The sequence below is a fragment of the Poecilia reticulata genome, chromosome 2, assembly GCF_904066995.2.
Source record: "Poecilia reticulata chromosome 2, P_reticulata-male-v2, whole genome shotgun sequence".
Taxonomy (NCBI): domain Eukaryota; kingdom Metazoa; phylum Chordata; class Actinopteri; order Cyprinodontiformes; family Poeciliidae; genus Poecilia; species Poecilia reticulata.
In genome coordinates, this window is record NC_088831.1 from 26,857,247 (window position 1) to 26,884,733 (window position 27,487).

Here is a 27,487-nt window from a genome sequence, read left to right on the forward strand (position 1 = left end):
TTCCTTAAATCTTTGAAGAATACCAAAAGCAGCAGGTTATATTGGTACATTTTGAAAAAACGAGAAAATAATCACGTAGTAAAAGTAAAATATAAAATTCTTTATTTCAAAAATGATAAGCAACAATAAGGGGAAATTAAGTCTTGGTAAACTTGCATAAAAGAAAATTCTGACTTGCACAAAACATTACTTAAAGGTCTGAGGATAAAAGTAAATAAAATCAGACCTGTGTAGAGCTTTCCAGGTCTCTCAAAGATGCTTTACAATGAGATCAGTCATTTCCATTCATGCACACTGATGGTAAGCTACTAGATCGTAGTCACAGCTGCCCTGCAGCAGTTTGACAGAAGCGAGGCTGCTATGTTGTACCATCTGCCCTTCCGATCACCAACCGGTGGGTAAGGTGGGTGTAGTGACTTGCCCAAGGACAAAACAACAGAATCGGACAGTAAACATCTTTTTCTGATTCTAAAACACCTGCTTGTTTCACCTTACAGCAAATAACGTGGCCCTGCCTGCACTCCATTTCCAAGAGTTTTAAAAGTAAGTACAGAAAAAGCTACTTGCTGTCCAGTACTCATTGTAACTCATCATTACAAGCAATTATCAAGGATTTATCCCAATCAATTTATCGTATTAAAGAATTAATTGGCTTCTTCAATGGGATAAAAGAAGCTATTAGCTAATCGCTAAGTAAGGGCTACTGCTAAAGGCTAATGGCCTTTGGAAGCTTAAATAAATCATTTAATCTTTGATTAAAGTGGAAGCGTGTCTGCTTGTTAAATGTGAGCATTAAATGTGAGTGGAAAAACAACCCATTTTGTTAAATATGTTGACAAAATGTGAAAGTGTTTGCATTGATGAATATTGCAAAATCTACAGCATATGTCTGCATAAGAGCAAACAGTAAGCTTTCTTTCCATTTCTTTGTCTGAAGATCTTGGGCTGATTTTGGTTTAATACTCTAGACGGTCTGAATGTCCTCCAAATGGCTAAATAATTAGCAGAACGAGTTTAAAACTAGGTCCGACTCTCCTAATGTGTCAGCCACTCCAAGCATTCTACATGCCGAGGCGAGTTAATCTTCATCGGTGCAGACAAAGTGTCAGCATAGGGTATCTTGAGATTAAGTAACATTATTGGATGTTTGCTGGAAGATTTGGATTGTATGTATCTAGTGGCACACGTGGTATTTTTGATATCTTTAAGTGGTGAGATGCCACAGGATTAAAAATCCCCCAATTCCCCAAAAAATAGAGTAGCCTTGGTTATTTCATGTACTAAATTACAAGATAAGTAAAAGTTTCTATTTAAAGTGCATGTATTCTCGTTAGATTTTTTTAAATACTGATAGCTCACAGAGTTAAAAATTTTTTAAATAAGGAAAATATCCTAGATAATTATCCTCACCTAGAAATCAGTTCAGAAATATTCCATAGCTTTTCATGTATTCCAACATGAGCCAACAATGATTATTTCTCACCGAAATCAATATTCAACAATGAAACTAAACTGTAACAAATTCTAACATCCTCTTGAGGCAAATTTTTGATCAGATTCTGTGAAAAAAATTGATTCACTTTACATTTTCCCATACTGAGGAGTGAAACGTTATTAAGGTAAACATAGAGTTAATATGCTTGTAAACATGTTACACTCAAAAAAAGCTTGTTTTATAATATTTTTCAGCTAACTTCCTGTAAAATACAATGATTTGTAAGGCTCGGTTGCTTCAGACAATTTCCCTGTGAAAAACAGGAGGAACACATGGAGTCTAAAGGTGGATATAATTGATCGGTACCACAGAATAAACATCTATTATTCTATAGATAGAAGAACAATATCTATCTATAGATAATATCACATTGCTGTGAGAAAGTATTTGCTTGTCTTGCAGATTTCTTCTAATTCTCCTTGTTTGTCACACCTAAATGCTAAAAAATAATATCAGTCAAAAAAACTCAGTGAATGCGTAAAGTAGTTTTCTGCTAGAGAAAAACATCTATCCAAAGCTGCTGCTGACATCTATCAGCGGTGAAAAGAGTTCCTAAGCCCTTGGGAGGAGTAGCCAAAAATAAAAAACAAAACCATTTGAGGCACTGTCTAGTGACATAATTAGTCACAAGCAGCTGTTGTGACTAATTATGTCATGTAAAAGGCAAAAATAGAGAAGTTCTCAGGCAAAACAAAATGTCTGCTAACCAAAAAGAAGACGAAAGCCTCTCTTACATTGGCCCCAAAACATCTTGATGAATTCAAGAGTTTCATTTAGGAAAAATACTCTGCGGATTGATGAGGGAAAAGTGTTCCACTCGTTATCCCTCGCATAAAACAAAAAGCCTTACGAGAAAAACAACAAGTCTCTACAATGACTCTAACAGAAACGTCTGAGTGAAAATGTCCGACCGCCCGTTTGTGCCATTCACCTTAAGCCACAGGTGTCAAACTCCAGTCCTGGAGGGCCACTGCCCTGCAACTTTTAGATGTGCCTCTGCTGCACCACACCTGAATAGAATAATTAGGTCATTAGCAAGGCTCTGGAGAACTGATCTACACAAGGAGGAGGTAATTAAGCCATTTCATTCCAGTGTTTTGTACCTGTAGCACATTTAAAAACTACAGGACACTGGCCCTAAAGGACTGGAGTTTGACACCCCTGCCTTAAGCAAACCTGGACTACACAAAAGGAAAATGCTCCAAAAAACACTAGCAAGGCTTTTCCACATAGGACAACACAGTTGTGGATAGTCTTCTTAAAACTATAATTTCAAACATGAATTTTGTGCTTACTCAGGTTGCCATGTCAAAACAAATTGGCACAGATTTGTAAAATATTACAAATAATAATTAATTCATTTGTGACTCAAAGTTACATTTTGTCCAAATTTTCATTCGTAGCATTCAAGAGGAAGGGATGAATAAGAAAGATGTTTTTCCTGCCTCAGCCTGTCGTGAGTAAAGAGGCGTGAAGACGCCAGGTTTGCTCGACATGCACACACAAGCTCACTTAGGTACCACCAACGGAGAAGAAATGATTCTGCCAGAGTCTTTGGCATTCCTGGAATAATGCAAAACACAATAAATACAAAACCATTTGCTAAAATTTGGGAGGGTGGCTCTGAGAAGCAGAACAGAGGAAAAGCTGTTCAGGTCCGTACAGTTGACAGATGGATTCCCGCTCCCTTCGACAAACAGATTCCTTCACCAGACGTCGCAGCTTCTACTTTGTCCTTGACTTTGTCACTGGACAGACGTAAGACAGAAGCATGTCTATCATGTTCTGCACGATGGCCCGAGGAGGATGGAGGGCGTGAGGGAGGTGATGAGCCAAACTCATTTCCCAGGCATCCACCATGAGAACATCCATGCCTCTGAACATGGCCTTAAGCACCGTGTCCAGCTGCAGCGAGTACCAGTCGCTGTTGTACAGGCTCACCTCTGCATCCAGGGCTTGGAGGTTGGCCGACCGGATCACCACCAGCGTCTCCGGCGCCCGGCCCAGCAACCTCAACAGCGCCCGCCGAATGTGCCGGAGGCGCCGGATGTACACCTCCACGGGGAAGGTGCTGAAGTGGGCCCAGATGCTGAGGACCACCACGGTGTTGGGGCCTCCGGAGAGGCCGTCCAGTTCATTAAAAACGTAGCGCAGCTCGCTGGACAGGACGGTGGAAAAGCGGATGGGCGGGCCATGGCAGCGGTACTTTAACAGAATGTTATGGGTTGTGTCCACGGCCATGAAGGGCCCCACATTTTTGGGACTGTGTAGATTTATCTCCTTCATTTCTGGGAATAAATGAAAGCTGCTTTAGGAGCAACAGGGGATGTGTGAAAGTAAATAAATAAAACAAGGTGAAAACAAACTACGACTCACCTGGGACCAAAGTAATGAGGTACTCGAACCACTGTCGAACGGTCGAGTCTCCGTACATGTTGATCACCTTGTTCCTCAAACACTGAGTGATTACCGCCGATTCATTGAAGTGACGCATGACGGTCCCTCCTAACGGCCTCCATGAGTTTTTGAAATAATATCCAGAAGGCTTGGGCTTAACCGGCTCTGTTCTTACAGAGCTGTTTTCCTTCTCAACGTCATCTGCTACAAAGGGAGAAAAAAAAAATGTATCCACAAAATACACAGTCACTGAAATGCTGGACAAAGAAGTATAAACTTTACCTTCAGGTGGCAGCACGTTGATTCTGTCTTTTCCTGAGGAGCGTATTTGAACTTTGATGTTTACACCACTGGGAAAATGACAGTGAAATATTATTTAAAGCAAATTAGAGTGAAAGTCAAGTGACAACAAATGTTAATATTTTAGTAAACAAGTTTGTAGAAAACAGTCCTCAAGCTAAAGTCACTAAAGTGCTTGCTGTTTACAAATGCAGATTACAGTATTGATAGAGAGTGTACATCATACTAAACGATTGGGTTGAATGGTAGCGGAGGGATGGATGGATGGATGGATGGATGGATGGATGGATGGATGGATGGATGGATGGATGGATGGGTGGATGGGTGGATGGGTGGATGGATGGATGGATGGATGGATGGATGGATGGATGGATGGATGGATGGATGGATTCGTTCTCATTCTTTACATGTATATTCCTGACATGGAAAACACTTGATTCCCAGAACTGCCCAGACTGTGGAGGAACCCAGTATGATTTGTTAACCCATAAAACACGACATACCTCTGGAAGAGCAGAGCCTCCTTGTTGGTCAGGAGATGTTTTAAATATCCCCCTTTGGCGTGGTTGATTCTGGTGTCACAGCCGAGTATCTTAGGCTTGTAGCAGTACCAGGGTTCGCCCGTGTAGAGGTCTGTATAGTTGCACAGAGAATGCTGGTCGGAGGGTAAGCACATGTTGCACACTGTCGTTTCTGACAAGAAGCCCAAGCGGAACAGGCTCTTGAAGAAAACCCGATCGGGCCGATGCTCCCTCAAGTGTTTCAGCACAGCGACCGCCTCGCTGGAGTGCACAAGAGTTATCTCGACCTGGGCGGACCCCACCCAGAGCAGCGGGAACAGAGCAGAATAAATTCCATTCCTGTGGTCTACCACCGTCCCAGCTACACCCGCTCCAAGCTCTGAAGAATGCAGCCTAGCAAGGAGGAAGTCCCCGCCATAACGCTTAGGACGACCCTGATAGTCGTGCATTTGGACCAGAGCCTCCAGCTGGTCCCCGATGCGCCACTCTCTTCTTTCCTTATTGGGAAGGATGGTGAAGAGACTGTGGACAGGGTCGCTTGTCTGGCGTAGGCTGAGTGGAGCAAAGCGAGCTGGAGGGCCAGGCCACTCTATTGAGTCCAACAAGTAGTGCTCTTCAAGTTTATCCTCAGGAGACGGTTTCTGGCCCAGATGGGCACAGAAGGTGAGGTTCTGATTGTATGTTGGGAGGTTCACTGACACGAGAGACGAGTGGATCCTGGTCTGAAACTGATAAAAGGCTGAGATTGCGTGGCAGTTCCAACTCTAAAAAAGAAGAAGATAGTTGAGTGTTACACACAGCCAGCTGCCCTGTAGACTTGTATTATTTGCTGAAACCAATATTGACTTTTGCCAATTGCAATTTCTCTGTAGAAATGATAATATTGTAAAAGGTAAGACCAGTTTTTCTGCAACAAGGGTTCTTTAGCCAATTACCTCAGAAGGTAATTATAACCTCAGTACCGCTAACAATTGCCTAGCCAGTATGGGTAAGACGGGGTTGTGTGATGGAGCATAAAGCAAAGGCGGCAGCAGCTGTTCTGTGGCGTACATGAGACTATGTATCACCTTAAAGTGTCCATCAAATCTGAGAAATATGATTATTGACAAGCAACCTGAGGATAACGAGCAACAACTTGACTTGTATTTAAAGCACTGAATACATTTAGAGAGCCTCATGAGACTCAGGCTTGGGAAAATCCCCAGCAGATGAAGGCTGAGTTATGAGCCGGAGCTACACCCCTTTAACTTTGCCATACCAACATGATGTGCTGGAGGAGTATTGCTGACTCAGCAAGCCAGCGGCAATTCAGCGCTGTAACCGGCTGTTGTTACTAGCGGAGATGCTCGTCGTTGTTCTCATATCTGTTTGTTAAACAGATAAATATAAATTAGTAACTCAGTTATGGTGATGTAGAAGTGTGCAGGAAGTCCATGCTAATGTGGGGAAAGTTGGCCATCTATCGCCGAGGGGTTAAATGTTATTTGTTGTGTTGGAGTTAAATCATTTCTGTCTCTGTGCACCACCCAGGTTCGTTAACCAGTTTCAGGATCTGACCAGAAATAATGAGATTTGGTTATATATAAAAACAGACTTTAATGCCAAAAAAATGATCACCGGTGAATGTAATTAATGAAGCACTAACCAAAACATATTCTTTAGGCTGTTGCTTTTTATCCGTAAATCACAATTACTTAGCAATGCTGGATATTTATCGCTTAATTGCAGTTGACATTTCTTCTGGGTATCACTAAAGTCAATGCAAATCTCCCCCCAACCCCCAAACCCGCAGCAATACTTTTGAAAATCTTTGGTACAAGATATATTTTACAAAAAATAAATAATTTTAACAGTTACACAAAATCCCATCTTCATTCTGTAGATTAGTATATCTGCACAGACGAGGCAGTTTTAAAAAAAATAAAAAATACTCCCCAAACTAACTCACAACACTGCAGAGTGTCTCAGACTTTTCACACGTCTAGATAAAAGAGGTTATTTAGAGAGGAGGAACAGAAAATGAAGGTCAAATCTGAACTAAAAGGGAAATGTGTTTTATGGTGCAAAAAGGGTTCTGCACCTCAGACTTCAGTTTTTGCTGAAAATAAGTGAACTTACCAGCTATGTTATTCTTTTTCTAGCTGATCTTGTGTATGCAAATCTGGACTGCCAAAGTGTAAGGTTTTGCTAAGTGTGGCAAACATTTCGTTGTAGTGTGTAGCATAAAACAAATAAAAAGAAAATCCCTCTTCATATATGGCAATGCGTCTCACTTGCCCAGAAATGCTTTTTAGTAATAAAGTCCTAATAGTTTATAGCACTGCATAAAGTTGCGGTATGTAACTTTTGTAAATAAATATTTTTTCACATATCTTTTAAAACTTTCAGTTTCCATTACAAATGTACCCAAAACTTTGTCAATATCCCTCTAATGTCAAACCCCCCCCCACCCCCTCCCCCACAAAATTCACAATTGCAGTGTTTCCATTAAAAAGGAAACACAATTAAAGTCAAACTGCATAAATATAAGGTCAATGGAAATGCAGTTAACTAAGTCTTTTCAGTTCGGTATGAGTCAGAAAACATACTGCCGCTTTAAAAGGGAAAAAAAACCCAGTCACTCTCATTTTGTTACAAAACCCACATGTGTCCCACTTTCTGTCTTACCTCCAGAGTGTGGATGTTGCGCAGCAGGAAGATGAATCCCGACAGCGACAGAAAGAGGAAAAGCAAGGCATACTTGGACAGATTTCGGCACATGGTGTCTCCTTTTTGTCTCTCATGATCAGACCCTGTTCTTCTTCCGCACGTCACCACGGCAATGATGGCATGATTTTACTTATCAGCTCTGTGAAACGTACAAGGAGAGGCAGAGCAGAAAATATCAGATTGAGCAGAGCCATTATCAGCCCAGACTATGGAAACATTCATTTGTAGGATTATTATTTCTGGACTGGACGCATGTTACTCCCACTGAATTTACAAGTGAATTATTTATGATGTAATCACAATCTCACAGTGATCATTTAAAATAAAAATAAGAAAAAAAAACCCAACCTTTTAGTTAGGCTGATAGATAAAGATCAAATCAAAAAGAACATATTTAAATATTTTTTAAAGTTGATCAGATTGTCTATAAACTTTCAACGTATGAATCCTTTTCATTCTGACATACAGGTAACAAAGAAAAACATTTCTCCTATTTAAAAAAAATTAACGGCATATATCTTTATAAATTTGGAAGTGGCTAAGAAAATAGCTACTCATCAAAACATCCCATTGTAGTCAAAGTTAGGCAATTCTATTTTCCAGATAGCTAAGTAATTCTTTTTTGAATTTCTTTTTTTTTAAATACAATTCTTAAAGATGAAACACATAGTGTGATTTACATGCAGGATAGAAAGTTATATGAGAAGGGGTACAATAATTGTCTTTTTTTTTAATGCCGCATCATCTTAGGTCCAGCCCTGGATAAAGCCATAACAAAGGACAAAGCTGAACTCCAGCTGCTAACAGCACAGCCAAAAGAATCGGGTTGCTGTTTTGACGTACGGCAGGGCGATATGATTTGAATACAGCTCTTAAAAACGTAGCATTTATGCATTTCACCCCCCAAAAAATCTTTGCAGACATCAGCAAAGCAATGAGCAAAACAAAATAACAAACAAAAACAAAAAACAACCAGCTCAATGGTGTAGACTGAGCGACAGTTTTGTTTTTAAATTATCTTAGCGGACGAAAGATGACAGTGTGTAATGTCGGGGCGCACCGATATCTTCACATACTTAAAATCCGGGAAAATAACATTTAATAAATAAAAATAAGCCTATATATATGAAGATTTATAATAGGCAAGACAAGAAAGATGCACCCTAGAACCCAAATCGTTATTTTATGCGGAGGGCGTTCAGCCGTGTAATGATATCTTACTTACATGTTAGAACGACATCGAACCGACGAGGAAATCGAGAATTAAGGCCAGAAGACCAGAGAGAGAAAAAAATCCGAACATGAGAGGCAGAGTCACCGTTAACTGTGCTGAAGATGGCTGCTGAGCTTAACTGCGCCCCCTGGTGGTCAGGGTTTGACACATGTTTATTAGCTCATTTTGGATGCAGTTTTTCATTTTTTAAAAAAAAAAAAATTTTAATAAAAGCTACGCGTGCTCACCTCCACAGAAGGTTCCACAGCGAAGCCAGACCTTCAGATGTTGCCGAACTTTCCAGCTTCTGACCCACAAAATAAAAATGTAAACGGGTCGTGACTCAAATTCTTGACTGAGTATACTAGCATTGAGCGGTGCAATGTCAACATAATCAACATAAACACTACATCAAGTATATTCGTCAATATGTTGCTTTTTTTTCTCCATTTTTAATTCATGTTTTTATCATTTGACAAAATTTCTAAAATGCATATGCTTTCTCATTTTTGGTGCTTTGATATTTAAGTTTTCTGACCTTAAGACCCCAGAATGACATATTCATGACCCCAAATGGGATTCCATCCTTACCTTTAGGAGCTACTTCTGTACTCCACTGCAGTTTTTATTTAAATGAAGCTCCAAAGATGCAGCATTTTAAGATTAGGGAGATAATGACTGTCTTTAGGTACAAAGTTGCAAAACAATCACGAGAATTCATGTCTTGAGCTAAAAATCAACAAATGAAGCAGGCAGAACTATTCCAAGAATGTTTTTGGCCTGAAGGCTTGTGAACTGACTGTGGAAGTGCAAGTCCAGTTTGGAGGTGAATAGAAATGAATTGGTTTCCGGGCAAAGGGGCCGAGCACAAGGAAACTTTTGTCTTCAAAATGAGAAAGACGGGAGAGTAATTCAAATAGGGCAGACGTGTGCTGTTCTTCTGTGCCAGTAATGCATATCTACATGTTTATTTACATTTTTGAAGATAGCACAACAGCTATAACTTATCAGATCAAAAGCTGACAAAATCTACATTGGTAAACAGATAAAAAAAATACACAAAATATTACAATAACATACATTGTGTAACTGTCAAAAAAAAAAAAAAAAACGGTCAGCCTCTCATCATGTTTGCAGTAGTTACTGATGAACTTTGTACACATTAACTGCTATAAATTCTGTTACTACATTCAACCAACATCTTTTCATGGCACTAAATGTCCAGTAGCAAACAAAACAGATGGTACAAAACAGCTTAAGTTACATTCAGTGCAAGGTAGAGTTTCAAGCTTCTTCCTAGAGTTAAAATTGAGCTTAATTTGTAATCAAGAAGTATGCAGTTTATAGACCTAATTAAGGTCTTATTAAGGAACTAAATGACTGACTCCCACACAGAATAATTATTAACACACATTCTGGGTAAGGACCTCAGGCCAGCTCTGGACTGCTTTGTGCTGCCTTCTGCATGGGGGTGTTGTTGGTGGAAGCTGTCCTGCTTGGGGAGGTCTGTGGCGTTTCTGTTTTATCGCTGTTCACCTCTTCAGCCTCCTCCTCCCTCTGCTGTACAGAGGACAGGTATTCGTCCAACAGGCTGCAGTCTGCGCTGTCCGCACCGTCGCCCACGCCGGCGAAGCTGCTCCGAACCGAGCTCAGCGCTCGAACCGTCTTCAGAGAGTCGGCTGTGCCGCTGCTCAGGAAACTGTCCTCCTGCGCCGCCTGCTGCTCGTTGGTCGACTGGAATCCAGAGTCTGGGAAGGAGACGTCTGCGATGGGAGGGTTCGTGGCGCTTGAGGCGACAGGAGGGACTGCGTGGCAAAGCCCGGGAGAATAGATCGGAGCTGGTTGTGCAACGGCTGCAAGCTTGTTCTCCACCGACTGTTTCCACTGCTGCATGGACTGAAGCTACGTGAAGAACAAGTGGAAAAATATCAGGCTGAAAAATCACACCTCAAAAGGATACAGCTGTTCCTGTGAAAAAGTAACTACAAAAACATTTTTTCAAAGTTTGTCACATTACAAACTTCAGTGGATTTCTTTGGGATTAATGTTATCAACACAGACTAGTGCATGACTGTGAAGTGAAGAAAATGACAGAAAGGAAACATTTTTTGAAGGCCTCGGATCAGAAAAATCAAGGAACACAACCAACGTAGCACGATTAAAGTTGTGCAGATGTGCTATGCAGAGATAGGTTATAAATAATGTACCTAACTTTTAACAGTTAACTGAACGATGTTCTTACAGTAACATGGGCATCAAACTAAACTGACAGGCCAGGCGAGAAAATGAGTCAGAAGCAGCAAAGCATGAACTTGGTCAAATCGATCTGTATTCTGCTAGCGTTTCAGCAGAACACTTTGTCCATTTTGCACAAATAACAAATATAAAGTAAGAATTTTTTCGGTTTGAGTCGACCGTTTACATGCCAATGCGCAAGATTGGTTGTTATTAATCATAAATACAATAATTATTAACCTCTTTCCATAGAAACTTCATCGCCTCCTCCTGAACCAGCCTTTGGAGTCTCTCCTCCTCGTACTGCTTCTCCATCCTGCCGACACAACAGATTCAACCTTTACATCTTGTTTCTGGCATGTGCTAAAACACAACCAAAAGTAAAACATATCAGATTTTTTTTTTTCCTCTTACCGAAATCTGTTAACGCTGTTATATAAGCACTGTTGATAAGAAACTTACGTTTCCAGCTTATCAGACAGGAAGAGGATGTGTTCTTGCATTCGGCGCAGACGGATTTCGCTGCGCACCTCTTTGGCTGCGGGATGAAAACATCGAACGTAGTGTCCTCGCCACCAGGACTGGATTCTAACTGCCGCCTCGTTCGCCTGCAGCAGATTTAATTTATCGACAGACGTGCTCACTTGTGCCAGCTTTGCACCATCTTTACTTTCTGCTTTCCCAAAGTCAAAGGGCATCTCTGTGGGATCTTTGGGCATGGCAACTCTTGCCATGGATGCAGCTGTTGTCGTGGCAACAGATGCGATATTCCCTCCAACAGTTTTCCTCTGGTTCTTCTCCGTCGGAGACGACTCATTGGTTTTGTTAGGGCTGGGATTTCTGGATTGCGACGGTCGCTTTGGAGCCAGAGAATCGGGCTCAAACGTCTCTGTCTCGTCTTCGCTGTCGGTGTGGGCCGTTTGTGGGTCCAGGTCAGACGTGAAGGGGAGGAAAGTGGACTCGGAGGAAAGCAAGCTGCTGTTGATTTTGTCCTCGTCAGTTTGCACGTCTTCCAAAAAAATGTGCTCCCCTGTAATCCTCGGGTTGCGAACGACTGGCAGCGACGCATGAGATGCATCACAACTTACCCACGTGTTAAACTGCACGACTGGCTCTGTAGGAAACCAGAAGAGGAAAATAAAGGTTTTCTGCAGGTTCCACCAACTTAAATCTAAGACGTACAAAAGAAATGCAGGGGACAAAAACTGAAACATTTTTCAGGTTTGCTCTTAGCAGCAAGTTTGTGCTTCTCACGTACATAAGCCAGCTGCTAATGAGCCATGTGCTAACTGCTAATGGCTTGTTTGTTTGCTTGCTAGCAACTATTAGCAGCTTGTTACTGGAAGCTTTAACCAACCTAAATAAAAGGCAAAACTCCAACTTTTGCCTCATAGAACATCTACAGATTAAATAGTCCCACCACAACAAAATTTAAGACCTTTGATTAACATATTTAAGACCAACTTACATGTTCTATAATGAATTTAAGATATTTTAAGGCCTTGATTTTAGATTCATGAACAATAGGTAAAGCAGTCTTCTCACCTTTCTCCTGGACAGACGGAGCAGCAGCTAGTGCAGGCGTGGGGATGTTTTTCACCTCTTGGTCTCCACTCTGTGAAGCTGCATGTGAAGGGCTGTGGCTTTCAACATCTAGCTGAGTTGGACGAGGAGGACTGGGACAGTCTCCGCGTGTCTCCTCCAACAGCTGCCGTTGGTGGAATCTGACACAAGATGAGTGAATTTGAGATAATTATACGTTATAAAAGCGGGTGGGAATAACCATTTCATGCTTGCGTTAGGCAACACAACATTCACACCAATACCTCTGCTTACTGAGGATCTTCTCCAGTTTGGCATCTTCTGCTGTCTCCAGGGCAGGTGATGCTGTCAGAGGGCAAACAGTGGCCAGGTACTGAACCAGCTGAACATGCTGCCCAGGTCGATATGAGCGACCTTTCCCCTGACTGTAGAGCCACTCTGCTTTGAGACTGTTGTCATCAGCAGATAAAGAAAACACAAATTAGATTCAAATGTTCTGACGAAGCCTCACAAGTAAACAGTGTACTGTAGCAGTGCGGCAAACGGGCTCACCCTTCTTTTTGCGTCACGATGTAGCCATCGAGGACCTTCAGGTTTAGGCACCAACTCATGATGTACGGTCGATGATCGAAACCCGGCAGCGAGGGAGTCGCCATGACGCAGGGGTTGCACATGATGGACAGCTGCTCCAGTTCATGAAGAGGGGCCAGGTATGACACCTGAACAACAACACTCAATACTGTCACTGATAAACGATATTAGTGTGTTTCAGTTAGGCCAGTTGCAATAAATGATAAATCAATCAATCGGATAATAATTTAAAATAAGCTCATAATTTATATTTCCATGTTTTATAATTTTTCTCTCCATTTCTAACCAAAAACTGGATGATGAAAGTTTTCTGTGTGGTTCCTTGGTCTCAACTAGCTTTTTTTTTTTTTGAAGGACAATTTTCTTCACAGAAACTTTATACTTTGCTTAATTTGGCGCTTTTTTTTTATGTCTACGAGTTACAGTGTCAAATACTCATTAGAATTTCAAGTGTATTAATCTTTGAGGATGTTTTTCCTCACCTCACATTATTATGCCACTATCATTATATTATTTGAAAACGGTCTCAAAACAACAATATTATAATTTATCACAATAACGTCTGAGACAATTTATCATTCAGCTAAATTTGTTATTGTAGCAAGTCATATTTCAGTTAGGGTCCTAGTCATGATAGAATGAAATGGTAAACAATTACTTCATTAAGATCCCTTATCTCATTTTCTGCCAGGGAGAGAATGGATAAATGGGCAGGAAGATGAGCAGGAACAGTGCGGAGCGTTGTAATGCTGTTTCCATGGAGCAGCAGTGTCTGCAAAGTGGACAGAAAATGGATCACATTCACACAAAAAAAACACCCTCCAACACAAGAATCATTAAAGTGTTTTTTAGTGGATTTTTTGTTTAAGTAAATATTAAGACTTACCTTTAATGCCTCTAGTTTAGTCAGATCGCCTATGGCAGATATGTTATTATCAGAAAGATCCAAGTGCTGGAGAGACACACAGCTGTTCAGTTGCTCAATGACCTGTGATGGATAGAGGAGACTGGTGAAGATTTATCATCTGACACATTAGATAAATATACAACCATATTAATTACAACATAGTCAAATATTTCCATACCTTAATGTTGTTTCCTGACAGGTTGAGCCATGTCAGATGGGACAGATCTCGCAGCCCTTCAATGTAGCCAATACTATTATTGGGAAGATTGAGGACTCTCAGCTCTCTGAGTTGGGAGACCCCCATCATTCTCACCAATCGGTTATTGGCTACAGACAGCTGATTAGTAGAAAATAATGAGTTCAAATTAGACATCAAAACAAAGATCAAAGCAAATGTTTAGACGGTATGAAACCTACAAGTTCTACACATTTTTCTAGTCAGAGTGCCATACTTTCCTTTTATTTAGCCAATTTTAAGGTTAAGTACAAAACTTCATTATGAATGTACGGCATGGCAAATTTTTCCAATGGATGGAGGGATAATTTAGACAGCGGGATAGGGGGCAAACTGGAAAACACTCAATACATTTTTATTCTTGAGAGTCCTGCTAGTGAGTGCTGTGTCTTTTTCCCCAACACTACCTGCTGAAGGCTTGGGCAACGTTCCAGGTGATCCAGCTTCATGATGTTGTTACGGTCCAAGATGAGGGTGTGGGTGTCCTCGGAGCATGTGAAACTGGGATCCAGCTTCTGCATACTGCGAGCTGAAAGATCTACCACAGGAACTGGGGTGGGAATTAAGGATGAGGACAGAGCAGTCAGAAAAGCCACACACAAATATTATTTCATTACTTTATATGACTGCAGCAGACACAATGCTTTCATTTTAAAACAAAAGCTACAAGTGTGACTGACAAATGTATTGAGACTTAAATGTTTAAAAGCTTATCTGAGCTTAATAGTCGATGCAATTTCATCAAGAGGACAAAACAAGGGCAAAAAGAAAATACCATCCTAACAAATATTTCTCTTACAACACGTACAAGATACCTATACATAATATGCATTGATTTGATTCAGAGATAAGCAAAACAAAACATGAAACGTGTAAACTTCTTGTCTAATTTAGAGTAACTGACTCTGGGTGTTTCTATGTACTGATAACGTTAGGTTGCTAACGGGTGTCATCTGATGCGCCCTAAGCGGCGTCTTCTATTAAACCCCCCAATTTATCTGTTTATCTACGAAAAACTACAATTTATCCACTTACCAGCATTTGTATCACACTTTACATCTGATACACCCATCCTATCGGCTCAGGACAAGGCTAAGCTTTAGCTAACAGCTACAGTGGGAAAGACAAGAAGCATCTTTAGGTTGTCAAACTGCGGCACGAAGGGCTTTATGGGAAACGCAGTTCTACGTGCCTTTCTCTTTCATAAGGGTGCTTTACAATACACCCCCGACAGGACTACAGCTCATTGATTGTCCGCGGTTGTACGCTCGTCCCGCCAACAACATTTTGATTAAAAAATAAAGAAAAAAAGATTAATAACAATGCTGAAAGAAACTACTTATTATTTTTAAGAAGAATTTTATATTTGTTTTATTTATATTTTCGTTAATAAAAAAATTCTCTGTTTTTTCAGCAACGGTCAAGTTATGACGTCAAATTGTAATGTTTAGCCAAGATATAGATGTGACCCGAAAAATAACTTTAAATTTATTATATTAAAACATATAAAAGCAAGCATACGACTAACTTTTAGGAAACGTTCACTTTTTTGTATATTAAATGTCAAATAAATAACCTTAAATCAGTTTCCGCTTCCGGTATCTTTCTTTCCGGTTTTGAGCCCTCTCGTAGCCATCATGAAGTGAGTGTACTGAATATAATCAAAAGCAATCTGAGCTCTTTAATAAACATTATTAAGATGCTTCTAGCATAAACTGATATAATGTTCACTCTTCTATCGGTGATGTGTTATATTTGTTGGTTACAGGGTCGAGTTGTGCAGTTTTAGCGGGTATAAAATATACCCCGGCCATGGCCGCCGATACGCCAGGATAGACGGAAAGGTAACAATTTCACATTGTATTTTGGCTTTTTCCCATTGCAAATGTAGCTGTTTTGCGGGCTAAACGCTTTCTTGGTTTAAAATGAATGGCTTGTTGGTTATGTTTTAATTTAAGTCTGTGTAATAGGTACTCTTGGTCCTATTGAAAGCTATTTACTTTGCTAACATTAGCTTCCAGCGTCATCATGTTCTAGCAAGAACATATAAGTTAATGTAAAACTTGGGTTTGTACCGACATTAGGTTCTTACCAAGAGAAAAGTATGTATTTTTGAAGTCAGATAATGTTAAAGTCACGCATACCCTACGTTTAGCGGGGATGTTTATTAATCATCTTGATACATTCATATTTAGGTTAGTGTGTTGAATAATAACTTGCTAGCATTGTGCATCTTGAACAGTTTAGTATTGTTATTCATTGTAATTATATAAATTGTGACTTATAATAGTATTTATATCCTTATTATTGATTGGTATAATATATCAACATGTTTATTGAACTAGTTAAATGTCAAATTTCTAGCACACAAACTAAAATTATAGCAATTGTTTTGGTTTTGTTAGGTGTTCCAGTTTTTGAACGCCAAGTGCGAGTCTGCCTTTCTATCCAAGAGGAACCCCAGACAGATCAACTGGACTGTGCTGTACAGACGCAAGCACAAGAAGGGCCAGTCTGTAAGTACCAGGGCTTACAAACACAACCGGATTTGGGTTGATGTAGAAAATCTTCACTTTTGAGTTTGTGTTTATGTATTGTCACAATGACAACATATACAAGCTGACTTGCACAGTTGGACCTTAAGTGTTCTAGAAAGCTGCACTGCCCCAACACCTCCTTTATCGCCACAAAAATGCATGTCCATTTCCATGTCCCAGAGGATGAATTCAGTTGAGATCTCATTTATCTGCATAGAAAGCGTGAAATAAATGCTGAAGAAACATTTAGAAGACGTTGCAAGTAATTTCTTTGTAAAACATCACCAGAGATGTGCAGATGATGAGACTTGCCGACATCTGTCGCCAAACATTAAATATAAGTGTCTGCTTTCTGCCTGTAGCTTTTTGAGGGGGGGGATGCTTCTTTTGCAAGTGGTAATTAATAATATCACCACTTTTACGGACAGAGTGTGCTTTAGGGAGGAAAGTAATTTTTCTGCTTTTAAAACTTTCAGCAAAACATTTTCAGATTGCTTGGAATCCTAATAAGTTAAACATATGAACCAAACATTGCGAAGAAGGAATACATTTGGCTAAAATGGTGACTAAACTCTGCACTGTTTTTCTACGTTTTTCAGACAGAAATGTCTTTGCACAATAATTTGTTTAATGTTAGCTGTACATTTCAACCAGGCAAAAAAAATGGTTGAACTTCACATATATTCCTGTATATGCCTCTGAAGTTATGCACTGTAGCACTTAATGAGGTACTTCTATAATTTTACTAACTGTGACCTTTAAAAAGGCTTTTGAATGTGCGTGAAGTTGATGGAACATCTTTTTGGCTGTGGGTGAATGGTGTGCACAGTGTAGGTCTGTGCTATGTGGTGTTGCTAGGCTGCGTTTTGCAGTCCTGGCCACAGCGCTCACGCCGCACCCGCAGCCATAGAGCAATCGGGGATCATAGTACTGGTCTTTGAGGTCTTCTCAGACATCTCATCATCGACCAGCCTCCAAAGTCTCCAACAAAACACTCATTTACACATAACGGCTCATATATCAGCTAGTGGTGGCGAGTATTATCGGAACACTGCACAGTGTGTAATGTGAAAGTAAATGTTCGTCAAGTGGAGAATAGTTTAGTTTTTTTTAAAGACTAGTAATCTACCTTTTGTGCTTGCAGTTAGAAATAGTCTGTAGCACATCGAGCACTTGTTCAGTGTCAGGTTAAATGTTGATATTTTTCTTGGTATTGATGGTGAGACAAAACTCTTAAATACTATTTTTAGCCAGAGTTAAGCCAGACTCAGTTTAATGTTCAGTTTTCTGGGAATAGGTTTGCTTTTTTTGGCCAGAGAGTCAGAAGAGAACCATATATTGGGTTATTTATTTATTTATTTATTTACCTTTTGGTGTACTTTTGCTCTTGCAGTGAGACGGTTTTCTTCTTGGAGCAATGTTAGTTTAGACTAGCAGTGTTGGTCTAGTTTTTGTTCAGTGCTTAGATATCACCTTGTTGCGTTTGAGTATTGGTTACTTCTGTCAGTCGAAGCTTATATCCATTTATTTAAATCACCTGGTGGTGCTGAATATCCAGTAAACTTAAATACAGCTACAGCTGTTTGATTATTCCTGTCTGCATTCCTGCTGCGAGGTAACAGCAGCGCTGCACCCTTAAAACGATGTCTGCTTTGGAGGATTAAAGCTTTATTAACAATAACACAATACCTAAGGAAGAATACTGCTATTTCTCTTACATGCCCAATATATGGGTGCTGGGCCTATTTGTGTTTTCAAAAGTATCTTGTATTACAGTCTGCAGGATTTTAATAAATGTCTTGTCTGCCTTTACAGGAAGAGGTGACAAAGAAGCGTACCCGTCGCGCAGTGAAGTTCCAGAGGGCCATCACTGGGGCCTCCTTGGCCGAGATTCTGGCCAAGAGGAACCAGAAACCCGAGGTCCGTAAGGCCCAGAGGGAGCAGGCCATCAGGTAAGAAGACGGAGTTATGATTAAAGTTTTGAGATGTTCTGAACTCCGTGTGGTTGTGGTTTGCAATATGTTTTGAGGAAACAGTATTTAAATAAGTTAAACAATTCTTAGAGCTATCTGCTTGTAGAAGTGCCCTGAACAAAAGTAACTACTGTATTTATTTATTTTCTGTTAACCATCTAATCAAATGCAACAGGGTTTAAAGATTTAGAAATATTTGCATGTTTACTAAGATGTTTTAGAGATCAGACAGGGGACAAAAAATGTTTCCTTTTGGGTTACAGTCTGTAATGGACTGTTTCTTTGTTTTATCAAAGTGAGGACACTAAGGTTCCCTACTGTCCATAAATCTTAACGTGACTAAACCCCACTTAAATAAATAATTCTTATAAAGACTGTCCCTCAGTCTAGGATTGTCATTCTCTTTATATATTTTGTTAAAATGAAGCTTTGAAGAATGTAAACAGTGTGTATTTCTATTTATGTACATCTTTGACAGGAGTTACAAAACTTCTAAATGTCAAAAAATTAACCTGATATGAAAACAGCCAAACTGGAAGTATCTAAGCCTTTTTTTCCCTCTTGTTTAGTATTTTACTATAACTGATATGATAGACTGATCATTTAAACATTTCCAGATCACAACAATGCTGTCATCACTTAAAGATGACATAAAGGACCAAATTGTCCAGCAGCAAATGTTCAAACCTTCCTTCTCGTTTTAGAGCTGCCAAGGAGGCCAAGAAGGCGAAGCAGGCAGCCAAGAAGCCCGCTGCGCCAAGTGCGAAGGTGAGAAATGTAGCTAAGCTTCATTAGTCAATGGTTTAGACTCTAGATGTAGGTTTGAGGTTTACTGCAGGAGAATTTAGGATTTGCTCTGAGTTTCTAGGTGAATTTGGTGTTTTGAACGCCTTCCTTGTTTTCTAGACCTCTGCCAAGACGGCACAGAAACCCAAGATCGCCAAGCCCATGAAGGTCAGCGCACCCCGTGTTGGAGGAAAACGCTAAATCTGGATTTACATTACTGGTTGTTAATAAAGTTTTGTGGTTAAACCTCATGTTTGGTTTTGGATTTTTGTTTGAAGATACAACATTGAGATGAAGGTAAACCTCTGATGTGGTTCATTTTGTTTCCTTACTCATAAATATTCATCCTGTTCATTAGGCTGCAGCTTGAGATGAAGTATGAATCCTGTTGAAAAAACACTTAAGTGACTGGGAAGGCCACATACATGATGTACCTTTTATAATGGGAAAATACAGTATTTTGAAATATTTAGAAGTTGGACAGATATTGATCTACTCTACAATAAAAGCACTTTCCCTCAGTGATATTAACTCAAACTTTTCCTGTTTTAGTTCTTTTAGGATTACAGCATATATATTTTCTGGATGAACATGTTTTTCTAACCTCAAATTTTGAAGTTTATTCCTTTAGTGTCTGGTAGACCGACACAGCTGCCTTTTGGAGCTGTATCGGCCACTCGAGTTTCCCTCTAGAAGCTCTTAAGTTTGCTGGAGTTCAGACCCATTCCTCCTCACAGAACCGATGTAACTGAGTGAGATTTGTAAATTGACTTGCTCCCATGTCTTTTGAACTCCCCACTTCTTTTTTTAACGTCCACATTGTTTGAGGTGTCATCTTTCCTAAACAGGATCAATGAACGTTTCCAAACCGGAAACTCATCAGCTAGTATTTGGGTGCAAGTGCTGATGAGCCACTTGCACCCAAATATTAGCCAGATGTTAAGTCTCTATTTTGGCCGATTTCTGATTTATTTTCCATGATGTCACAAAAAGAAGCAGTGTGAGGTTGTGTCTTAAGTGTGCCTCCAAATTAAATGTGGATTCACAAAACTATGAAATAATCTTTGCTTCCCAAAAGTAATTTAAAGGGATAGTAGCCTTAGTGTATGTGAACAAACTTACTTTGAAGATGGTCAAAAAACATTCTCATATTGGTCTGATTTAATGTAAGTAGGGGGACAAATATGTTTACTCATACATTATAAATCTTGATTAATCTGTATTTGCACTATGGGTAAAATGATTGACACATTTCATATATCCATGGGCGACTGTGGCTCTGCGGGTAGAGTAGTCGTCTTGCGATCGGAAGGTTGTAGGTTCGATTCCAGCTTCCTCCTGCCACGTGTCGATGGGCCCCTGGGCAAGGCACTTAACCCTAAATTGCTTACCGAGCTGCGTATCGGTGTATAAATGTGTGAGCGTTTGTGTGCGAATGGGTGAATGTGACTCTAGTGTAAAGCGCTTTGAGTGGTCAAAAATGATCGGATAAAGCGCTATATAAGTTCAGTCCATTTACCAGAGTTATACGGAGTTAATTGTCAATACGGGTGACCAGGCTGTATTAGTCTGATTTATTAATACATAGCCATTACCAACATATTTTATACATTTAATGACCATCCCTTAAATGTCTGAACAGTCAGCAGATTAATTGCACAAATTATTGCTAAATTACTGAGTTACTGCATAAATACAGTTTGTGTCAATTATTGGAGAGAAAAAAAAAACCAAACAAAAAACATTTTCCCAGATTAGGTATTTTACGAGGAAGTCTAAAAAGAGCTGTTACAGTCTGTACCAGTGTTTGCTCGTCGACTCGCAAAGCTGCACACACACGTTGAATAACTTCACACACTTCTGTCAAAATAAAGAAATATATAAATCAGGGTTTGTTCTTGAATGGATTATTCAAATGGAAGGAATCCTTTCCATTGTAATCAAAGGTTTAATGACTGCTGAGGAACAGACACCAATGAAATTAGAAATATGTGAATGAAAAGATAAATCCTTCCTAAATTTATGGTGACATTCAGCACAGATCCAACAGTCAGGTGCATTTTGGGAAATTTGCTTGAGGTACTGATCGCTACATCTGACAGACGTCAGTTGACAAATGACGCAACATTTCCCCGACTAGTGCACACGATACAAAGCATGACGCGTTTTAATTCAGACACTGTACAATCGTAAAACTTGATGAACAAGCGGTACTTGTGCGTTGATTACCACGGTTCTTGAGCGTGTATTGATGAGTTACAAAAAAAAAATAAATCTCTTTATAAACACCCTGAGGAAACGTGAAACTTGGGGAAAAGCGTATTTCCTTCAGGGACAACAGGCTTAATGTGGTAAAATGTAGTTATGGCATGGATGTTATGGGGACAGCATGGGATGGTGCAGAGATGAGATAAAAGTCTCCCTTTGTGTCAGCAGCATCGCAGCGAGAACTTCCTCACGACTCGGCTTCTTTAGCCTTCAGCTCCTGCTTGTAGCTGCAAACACGAGGAGAAAAAGGTATTGGAAAACATCAACATTGAACACTTTTGTTGCGTGTAGCTTTCTATGTCTGCCACCTGGATTATGCTAAACTTGATTTTGATGCTAAAAACATGAATCTTTGTAAAGATAAAATTATTTCAGTAAAAGCACTCTGGCACCACCTAGAGTCCAAAATATGCAACGTATTTGTGGATGCAGCCTTTTAAGCAGTCAAACTGAGCAATAAAAGATATTTTTTATTAAAGCCAAATTCAAAGAACATTCCCAAATAAATACTGAGCCAAGCTATATTAATTAAAATTGAGTTTAAAGGACTCAATTTTACAGTTAAAGTTAAAACAGGATGTCCCAGTAGATGTGGGCCTTGTTCGCTGCCTAAAGAACAAACAGCAGGGATGTTAACATCAGAGGTTTATTCAATATTCTGCTGGTGACCCTTGGTTCCTCCTCTTATATGGATCCTTGTGTACAACCTGCCTCTGCATTGTTACACACCATTTCCTTTCTCCATGAAGGCAGTGTGTACACTAAATACCGAGTTCCTCAGAACATTCCTGGTCCTCAGAACAAAACTGGTTCAACTAGGAGGGCGGTATCAAACTCATTTTCATTTTGGGCCAAATCCAGATCATGAATGCTCTTAAAGGGCCGGTTGAGCCAGAAAGTATTGATAAAACCTGTTAAAATATTAATAAATTCTTTAAATTAAATAATATTATTGAACATCTTTTCAGTTCCTCCAGGATTTTGTGATTCTTTTTGTGAGTTTTTGAAATAAAAATCAAAGTGTTTGTGGTTGCCAATTTGAAAATATTTGCAATAATTGCACTTATTTATGACGGTAAATGCAGCTTTTTATTACTCTCTGTATAGATCATGGACTATAATATGACATGAATTAAGGTAGACACTGCTGTTTAGAACAAGAAAGAGTTTTTGAAAATTTCTGAGAAAAATCTGCAATAAACTCCCAAATGTTAGCGCAATTTGTTGATTTTGCGTGAATTTCCACGATGACTCAAGAAACTGGAGGGACTGATTGATATAATTTGGCAATAAACAGATAAAAACTGCATTGATTTGATTGGCAACATAATATTTAAGCACACTTAGTGTTTAGTTTAGAATCTAGAGGGCCACATAAAAAACTGCCGCCACAGCTTTTTGGCCCGTGGGCCAGATTTGGCCCACGGGCCTCGAGTTTGACACATGTGAACCATTGCTAAGGAGCCTGATCTACGGGTCTCACAGGATCTGCTGCTGACAACGCAGAACGGCCTCAGGGGTCCAGAGGAGTCCATTGGTCACAGAAGGGGAACCGACTCAGCTACAGGCAGGCGGTCATAATGTTATGCCCGTTTGCTTGAATTAGCCTTTGGTTAAAACTAATGTTGCTGCACATAAATGTATGGCGAGCAGCTAGGACTTTAATATTTAGGTATTTCAAATTTTATGTCGTTCAACAAGATTTAAAATCTCTTTTCTTACATTTCTGATCACGATTTGACACAGGTTTTTATTCATTTTAGAGATTGGAAAGCATCCGAGTGATGTTGCTCAGTTTAACATCCTAAATCTGAGGTAAAATCGCAGGTAGAGGCGATTCTCTTGACGGAAGTTCAGTCATTTCACAATTTGCTCAAAAACACCCCTAATAAATATACAACACCTCCAGAGTGGAAGGTCAGAAATTAACTTAGTGATGTTTCACATCAGGAATCATTACAGGTTGTGTGCTACAATAAAAGAAACCAGCCATATGTTTCTAAAGATTATCAGTAACAGGTGAGTAAACTGGACTATCTTTGCTTGATGAATCCCTTTCAATTGCATGTTTGGTTGTGAATTTACAAAAACGCAAACCCACTTCCAGATCCTGTAGAGCTGGGACGCTCCTGCGCTGCCCACGAAGAAGTTCACAGCGAAAAGGTTCCAGTTCTTCGGGATAATAACCAGCGAATATCTGGACCAGATGAGCCCTGAGGGAGGACGACAGGAGGGATGTTTGTCCACAGTGACGACAAACCAGAACAGAGTCAATATTTTGGCAAAAAAAAAAAAACGGCTGATAGATAAGATTTGTTAAAGCTAACGAAGAAGATGCAACGGGTAACCTTTAGCACATTTTAATCAAAGTATCTCTGAGGGAATGTTGGCAAGCAGTTTGATCCACGAGGTTTATTGTCTTTGTTGAGAAAAACCAAACCAGACCTTACCTCAACCAAACGATGTTTCTGAGTTATTTAAATGCTCGAAAATGACCCATGATGACAAATTCAACTTAAACCCACCTGTGGCTGTCAGCACTGCAGACTGGGAGGTGCTGAGTTTGTCTGCTGGTCGGGTCATATCAGCCAAACCAGCCATGACCAGGCCCTGAAAGAGAAAAAAAAGAGATTTTCTATCATCCAAAACATTTACAACACCAGCCAGTCATTCAACAAGATTTAAAATCTCTTTTCTTACATTTCTGATCACGATTTGACACTGGTTTTTATGTATATATTCGTTTTATAGATTGGAAAGCATTTGAGTGATGTTGCTCAGTTCATCATCCTAAATGAACTGGGCAAGTCAGTTGACCCCTGATAGTCAACTGACTGACTTTCAGGGGTCAAAGTCAGAAAAAATCTCTCAGGTACACAATGTTCACGTACTGAACTGGCAACCAGACAAGGGTTACGTACGCTAAACTTTGTTTTAAGCTGTCAAAAGCCAACAGAGGTCGTGAACGACCTCCGTTTTAAGTTTGCAGGCTTACAGATGGATGTGTGTGAAAGTGCACTTACCCATTTAAACATCGGGGCCCAGAAAAAAACTGTTTTTGGACCTGGAGAGACACAGTGAGAGGGAAACCGTGAGATGTGGCGATTCATGTTGAGGCTACTCTGTTTAGCTTCCAGTTCCTGTCAAACAATTAGCTTGTTATAAGATGCATAAGCTGGCTAATCAAAATCAGGAAAACTTTCCTTCAGAAATTTGAAAGTCACTTTAATGACATGACAGACCATATTACTGGTAAGTCTATATATCAAAATGAAAATGCTCCAGATTACATTGCTTTGAATGCAACATATATGTTAAGATTATTTTAGCAGCAGTAGGAATGTTTGCTGTTTTTATGTTTGACCACATTAGTTCTGATTTATTTTGTTTTAATGGAAAATGAGAAGAAACAATATGGAGGGAGTTTGTGCTAAACTAATGCAATTTTACTTACTGAGCTAAAAACACAGAACTCGCAAAGTTTATATAAATGCAATAGATTTATATTTAAAAAAGTAAACTTTTCCCTGTCGCACAGCAATAAGATGATCAATCTTTCTTGACAGATGAAATAGTTTTAAATGCAAAAGAAAATAAAGGTTTATCCCAGTTTATGCGTATGCAAATCAGGTTTTAAATCAACTCAAAACTAAGTGTTTCAAAGAATATACTGTGTGAGAATGATGTTTAATTTAAGTTAATTTATTTCAGTCAATAAAAGAAAACATGTTTTTTTAACTGACCTGCTTATCAACTGATAAATATCCAAATCCAATACTTTATTTTCCTTCTTTTTTAAACAATATGATGCATTTGTACTCCATAAACAGAGTCACTCAGATAGATACCAAGAGCTTTAAACAAGTTAAGGAACTTAATTTGTTTGTTTTTATGGCAATACCTTTGCGCTCTGGGAAAAAAAAACAACCCTGAAAATGTCTGATGCAATCTGTATTTCATCAGGACAGCTGTAACTGCAGCAACACAAGACATTGAAGGTTAGGAATGTTAAATTGGACAATAACTAAAAGTATTCTTTCGCTCCATCTAGAGTTTGACGTGTCAAAACAGATCAAACCACACTGAGAGTTTTACTCCCCAAGGAACAGGAATGACGCACAATAAAGCTGCGTAAAGCTTCAACCCTGGTCATAAAAGCTGCTGGTCTGGAGTCGGTACTCCTCTCAAACGTAGCGAGCCAAACTAAAAAGTGGGACGTCTGTCACTGCAAATCATGTTGGAGGGAGGTGGCTTTTGTCGCCGCCCTCACTACCAGGTAGGAAAGATGTCCTTGAATTATAATAACATAAAAAAAAAACCTGTGACCTCAGTTTCACCTCAAACTTCTTTCACTGAGCTTAAAATCAAACTCCGAGTTACTAAACATTAGCTACATGTAGGACTAAGAAGTTAGGCAAATTTTAAATCGGGGCTGTTGCTTTGTTTTGGAAAAGTCATGTTGCCCGGTGTTTGTACTATAATTATTCTACCCGTATTGATAGACACCGAGCAGGCAACATATAAAGACATGATGAAAGGTAACATTTTAACCTTTTAGTCCATTTAATGAGCAATCCTCCATGAAGTCAAGACCAGAAATAAAAATTAGACCTTTAAAATACAAATTTTTAAATTGTTTTTATAGAAAAATAATCATAAAAATGCCACCCAGAATATTATAATACAATAACAGGCCATAAATTATAAACCAAATACACATATTGGGAACAAATTAACTTGTTTTTTTCTTTTCTTTTTACATTTTCTGCAGTGAATCAGTTTTGACCTCCACATTCTGCAGTAACTAGGCAGCCTAACAAGTTTTAAGGCTTAAACATACGTTTACTTTGAAAACTTTAACTTTGCCCTTTTACCTTCTCAAAACAAGGAATGATTAAAGACAGAAATTTCAAAGAGACGATCATTTACATTCCAAGTTCTTTGCCAGAATAAAAGCTATATTTGCTCATGGACATTTTATTTTTGCTGCAGAAATCAATAACCATCTCTGTTTGCTTTCCAAGACAGAAATTTTATTTTTGCTGCAGAAATCAGTAACTATCTCTGTTTGCTTTCCAAGACAGAAAACAACACAGAGAAACTTGACAGGTGTGTCTGATGAGAAGTGGCCGAAAGCTTGAATGAACTGACTGTTGTCAAACCAGAAAGCATAAACTACTTTCCCTATAAACTCTTAACAATCCAAGAAGATTAGATCTGGTTAGAGTAAAGTTATCCAAGAGTGAGATTACTACATAAAACAACGACTTTTCGTAAAATTGCGGCGCACAGATTAGACAGCAGCTGCTCTCATTTTCTCTTCAGGATGCGCTCCCCATTCATAAACAACAACACCACCACCAAAGCTGGACCACCAGCAACACCTCGCCAGTATCACCAAGAGGCTGAGCAGTACTTTACCTGCCGGGTGGTTGTAGAGAGGTCTCAGTTTGGCGGGCAGGATGTGCTCGATCCGGTCCAGAATCCTGTGGTAGGACGCTCTGAGCGCAGCCATGATCGGGGTTATTGCGACTACAGAAGCTAGCTTCCTATAAACTGTTAGCTTGTTGTTTATCTGCGTTTACCAGCCACAGAACTGTTGCTAGACGCTATTTAATGCAGTTTAAATAGGATACTTGGAAGTTTAAGATCAGAGGAGGATGCTACTGTCCCTCTGTCGACCTTTCCCCGGTAGAAGCCGCTGCTATTAGCTGTCAGTAGCTTCTCCCTGACCGACAAGAAGAGGTGACTTTCTGTTCGACGCAGCCTTCCGCGTGA

The 27,487-nt window shown here is 39.6% G+C and overlaps 4 protein-coding genes and 1 non-coding gene across 6 annotated transcripts; 2 read left to right on the top strand and 3 right to left on the bottom strand.

The window, feature by feature from the left end:
- Window positions 1–79: 79 nt before the first annotated feature.
- nxpe3 (neurexophilin and PC-esterase domain family, member 3) lies at window positions 80–8,783 on the bottom strand. 2 transcript variants are annotated; one of them, XM_081602140.1, is made up of 6 exons: window positions 8,648–8,783; window positions 7,381–7,561; window positions 4,696–5,477; window positions 4,175–4,242; window positions 3,872–4,093; window positions 80–3,783 (listed from the first exon to the last, which is right to left on the bottom strand). In XM_081602140.1, the coding sequence occupies exons 2-6, from the start codon at window positions 7,471–7,473 to the stop codon at window positions 3,221–3,223; spliced, it is 1,728 nt and encodes a 575-aa protein (XP_081458266.1). In that variant the 5' UTR covers window positions 7,474–7,561; window positions 8,648–8,783; the 3' UTR covers window positions 80–3,220. The 2 variants fall into 2 exon arrangements, with proteins under 2 accessions (XP_081458266.1, XP_081458264.1); XM_081602138.1 differs by having other exon boundaries at window positions 3,872–4,096; window positions 8,648–8,782.
- Window positions 8,784–9,568: 785 nt separating this feature from the next.
- On the bottom strand, window positions 9,569–15,350 carry cep97 (centrosomal protein 97). The gene is made up of 11 exons (XM_008435079.3): window positions 15,181–15,350; window positions 14,553–14,695; window positions 14,089–14,247; window positions 13,890–13,991; window positions 13,662–13,775; window positions 12,965–13,131; window positions 12,697–12,861; window positions 12,416–12,594; window positions 11,333–11,984; window positions 11,111–11,186; window positions 9,569–10,537 (listed from the first exon to the last, which is right to left on the bottom strand). Exons 1-11 carry the CDS (start codon window positions 15,215–15,217, stop codon window positions 10,064–10,066), a joined length of 2,268 nt encoding a protein of 755 aa, XP_008433301.2. The 5' UTR covers window positions 15,218–15,350; the 3' UTR covers window positions 9,569–10,063.
- A 337-nt stretch (window positions 15,351–15,687) lies between these two features.
- rpl24 (ribosomal protein L24) lies at window positions 15,688–19,692 on the top strand. The gene is made up of 6 exons (XM_008435088.3): window positions 15,688–15,787; window positions 15,914–15,989; window positions 16,551–16,661; window positions 18,498–18,634; window positions 19,360–19,423; window positions 19,562–19,692. The coding sequence occupies exons 1-6, from the start codon at window positions 15,783–15,785 to the stop codon at window positions 19,640–19,642; spliced, it is 474 nt and encodes a 157-aa protein (XP_008433310.2). The 5' UTR covers window positions 15,688–15,782; the 3' UTR covers window positions 19,643–19,692.
- Window positions 17,494–17,674, top strand: LOC145550916 (small nucleolar RNA SNORA23). The gene has a single exon (XR_014086742.1). It is a non-coding gene; the product is annotated as a small nucleolar RNA SNORA23 (small nucleolar RNA).
- Window positions 19,693–20,992: 1,300 nt separating the features above from the next.
- On the bottom strand, window positions 20,993–27,487 carry mpc2b (mitochondrial pyruvate carrier 2b). Its single transcript, XM_008435097.3, has 5 exons — window positions 27,131–27,487; window positions 24,733–24,773; window positions 24,235–24,319; window positions 23,811–23,922; window positions 20,993–21,936 (listed from the first exon to the last, which is right to left on the bottom strand). The coding sequence occupies exons 1-5, from the start codon at window positions 27,222–27,224 to the stop codon at window positions 21,897–21,899; spliced, it is 372 nt and encodes a 123-aa protein (XP_008433319.1). The 5' UTR covers window positions 27,225–27,487; the 3' UTR covers window positions 20,993–21,896.

What these genes read in the sequence shown, in the direction of transcription:
- cep97 (XM_008435079.3), bottom strand. Translation starts at nt 15,217, where the DNA reads ATGGGTGTATCAGATGTAAAGTGTGATACAAATGCTG. An exon ending in AGATAAGGGATCTTAATGAA is followed by an intron (nt 13,132 to 13,661) that starts GTAATTGTTTAC and finishes GTTGTTGTTCAG; the next exon opens with GTGTCATACCTGGCCCCTCT. An exon ending in TCCGTCTGTCCAGGAGAAAG is followed by an intron (nt 11,985 to 12,415) that starts GTGAGAAGACTG and finishes GGTTTCCTACAG; the next exon opens with AGCCAGTCGTGCAGTTTAAC.
- nxpe3 (XM_081602138.1), bottom strand. Translation starts at nt 7,473, where the DNA reads ATGTGCCGAAATCTGTCCAAGTATGCCTTGCTTTTCCTCTTTCTGTCG. An exon ending in GCAACATCCACACTCTGGAG is followed by an intron (nt 5,478 to 7,380) that starts GTAAGACAGAAA and finishes CTTCTTTTTTAG; the next exon opens with AGTTGGAACTGCCACGCAAT. An exon ending in CCTCATTACTTTGGTCCCAG is followed by an intron (nt 3,784 to 3,871) that starts GTGAGTCGTAGT and finishes ATTTATTCCCAG; the next exon opens with AAATGAAGGAGATAAATCTA.
- rpl24 (XM_008435088.3), top strand. An exon ending in ACGCCAGGATAGACGGAAAG is followed by an intron (nt 15,990 to 16,550) that starts GTAACAATTTCA and finishes TGGTTTTGTTAG; the next exon opens with GTGTTCCAGTTTTTGAACGC. An exon ending in CCGCTGCGCCAAGTGCGAAG is followed by an intron (nt 19,424 to 19,561) that starts GTGAGAAATGTA and finishes CTTGTTTTCTAG; the next exon opens with ACCTCTGCCAAGACGGCACA.
- mpc2b (XM_008435097.3), bottom strand. Translation starts at nt 27,224, where the DNA reads ATGGCTGCGCTCAGAGCGTCCTACCACAGGATTCTGGACCGGATCGAG. An exon ending in TCTCTACAACCACCCGGCAG is followed by an intron (nt 24,774 to 27,130) that starts GTAAAGTACTGC and finishes GTGTCTCTCCAG; the next exon opens with GTCCAAAAACAGTTTTTTTC. An exon ending in GGGCCCCGATGTTTAAATGG is followed by an intron (nt 24,320 to 24,732) that starts GTAAGTGCACTT and finishes TTTCTCTTTCAG; the next exon opens with GGCCTGGTCATGGCTGGTTT.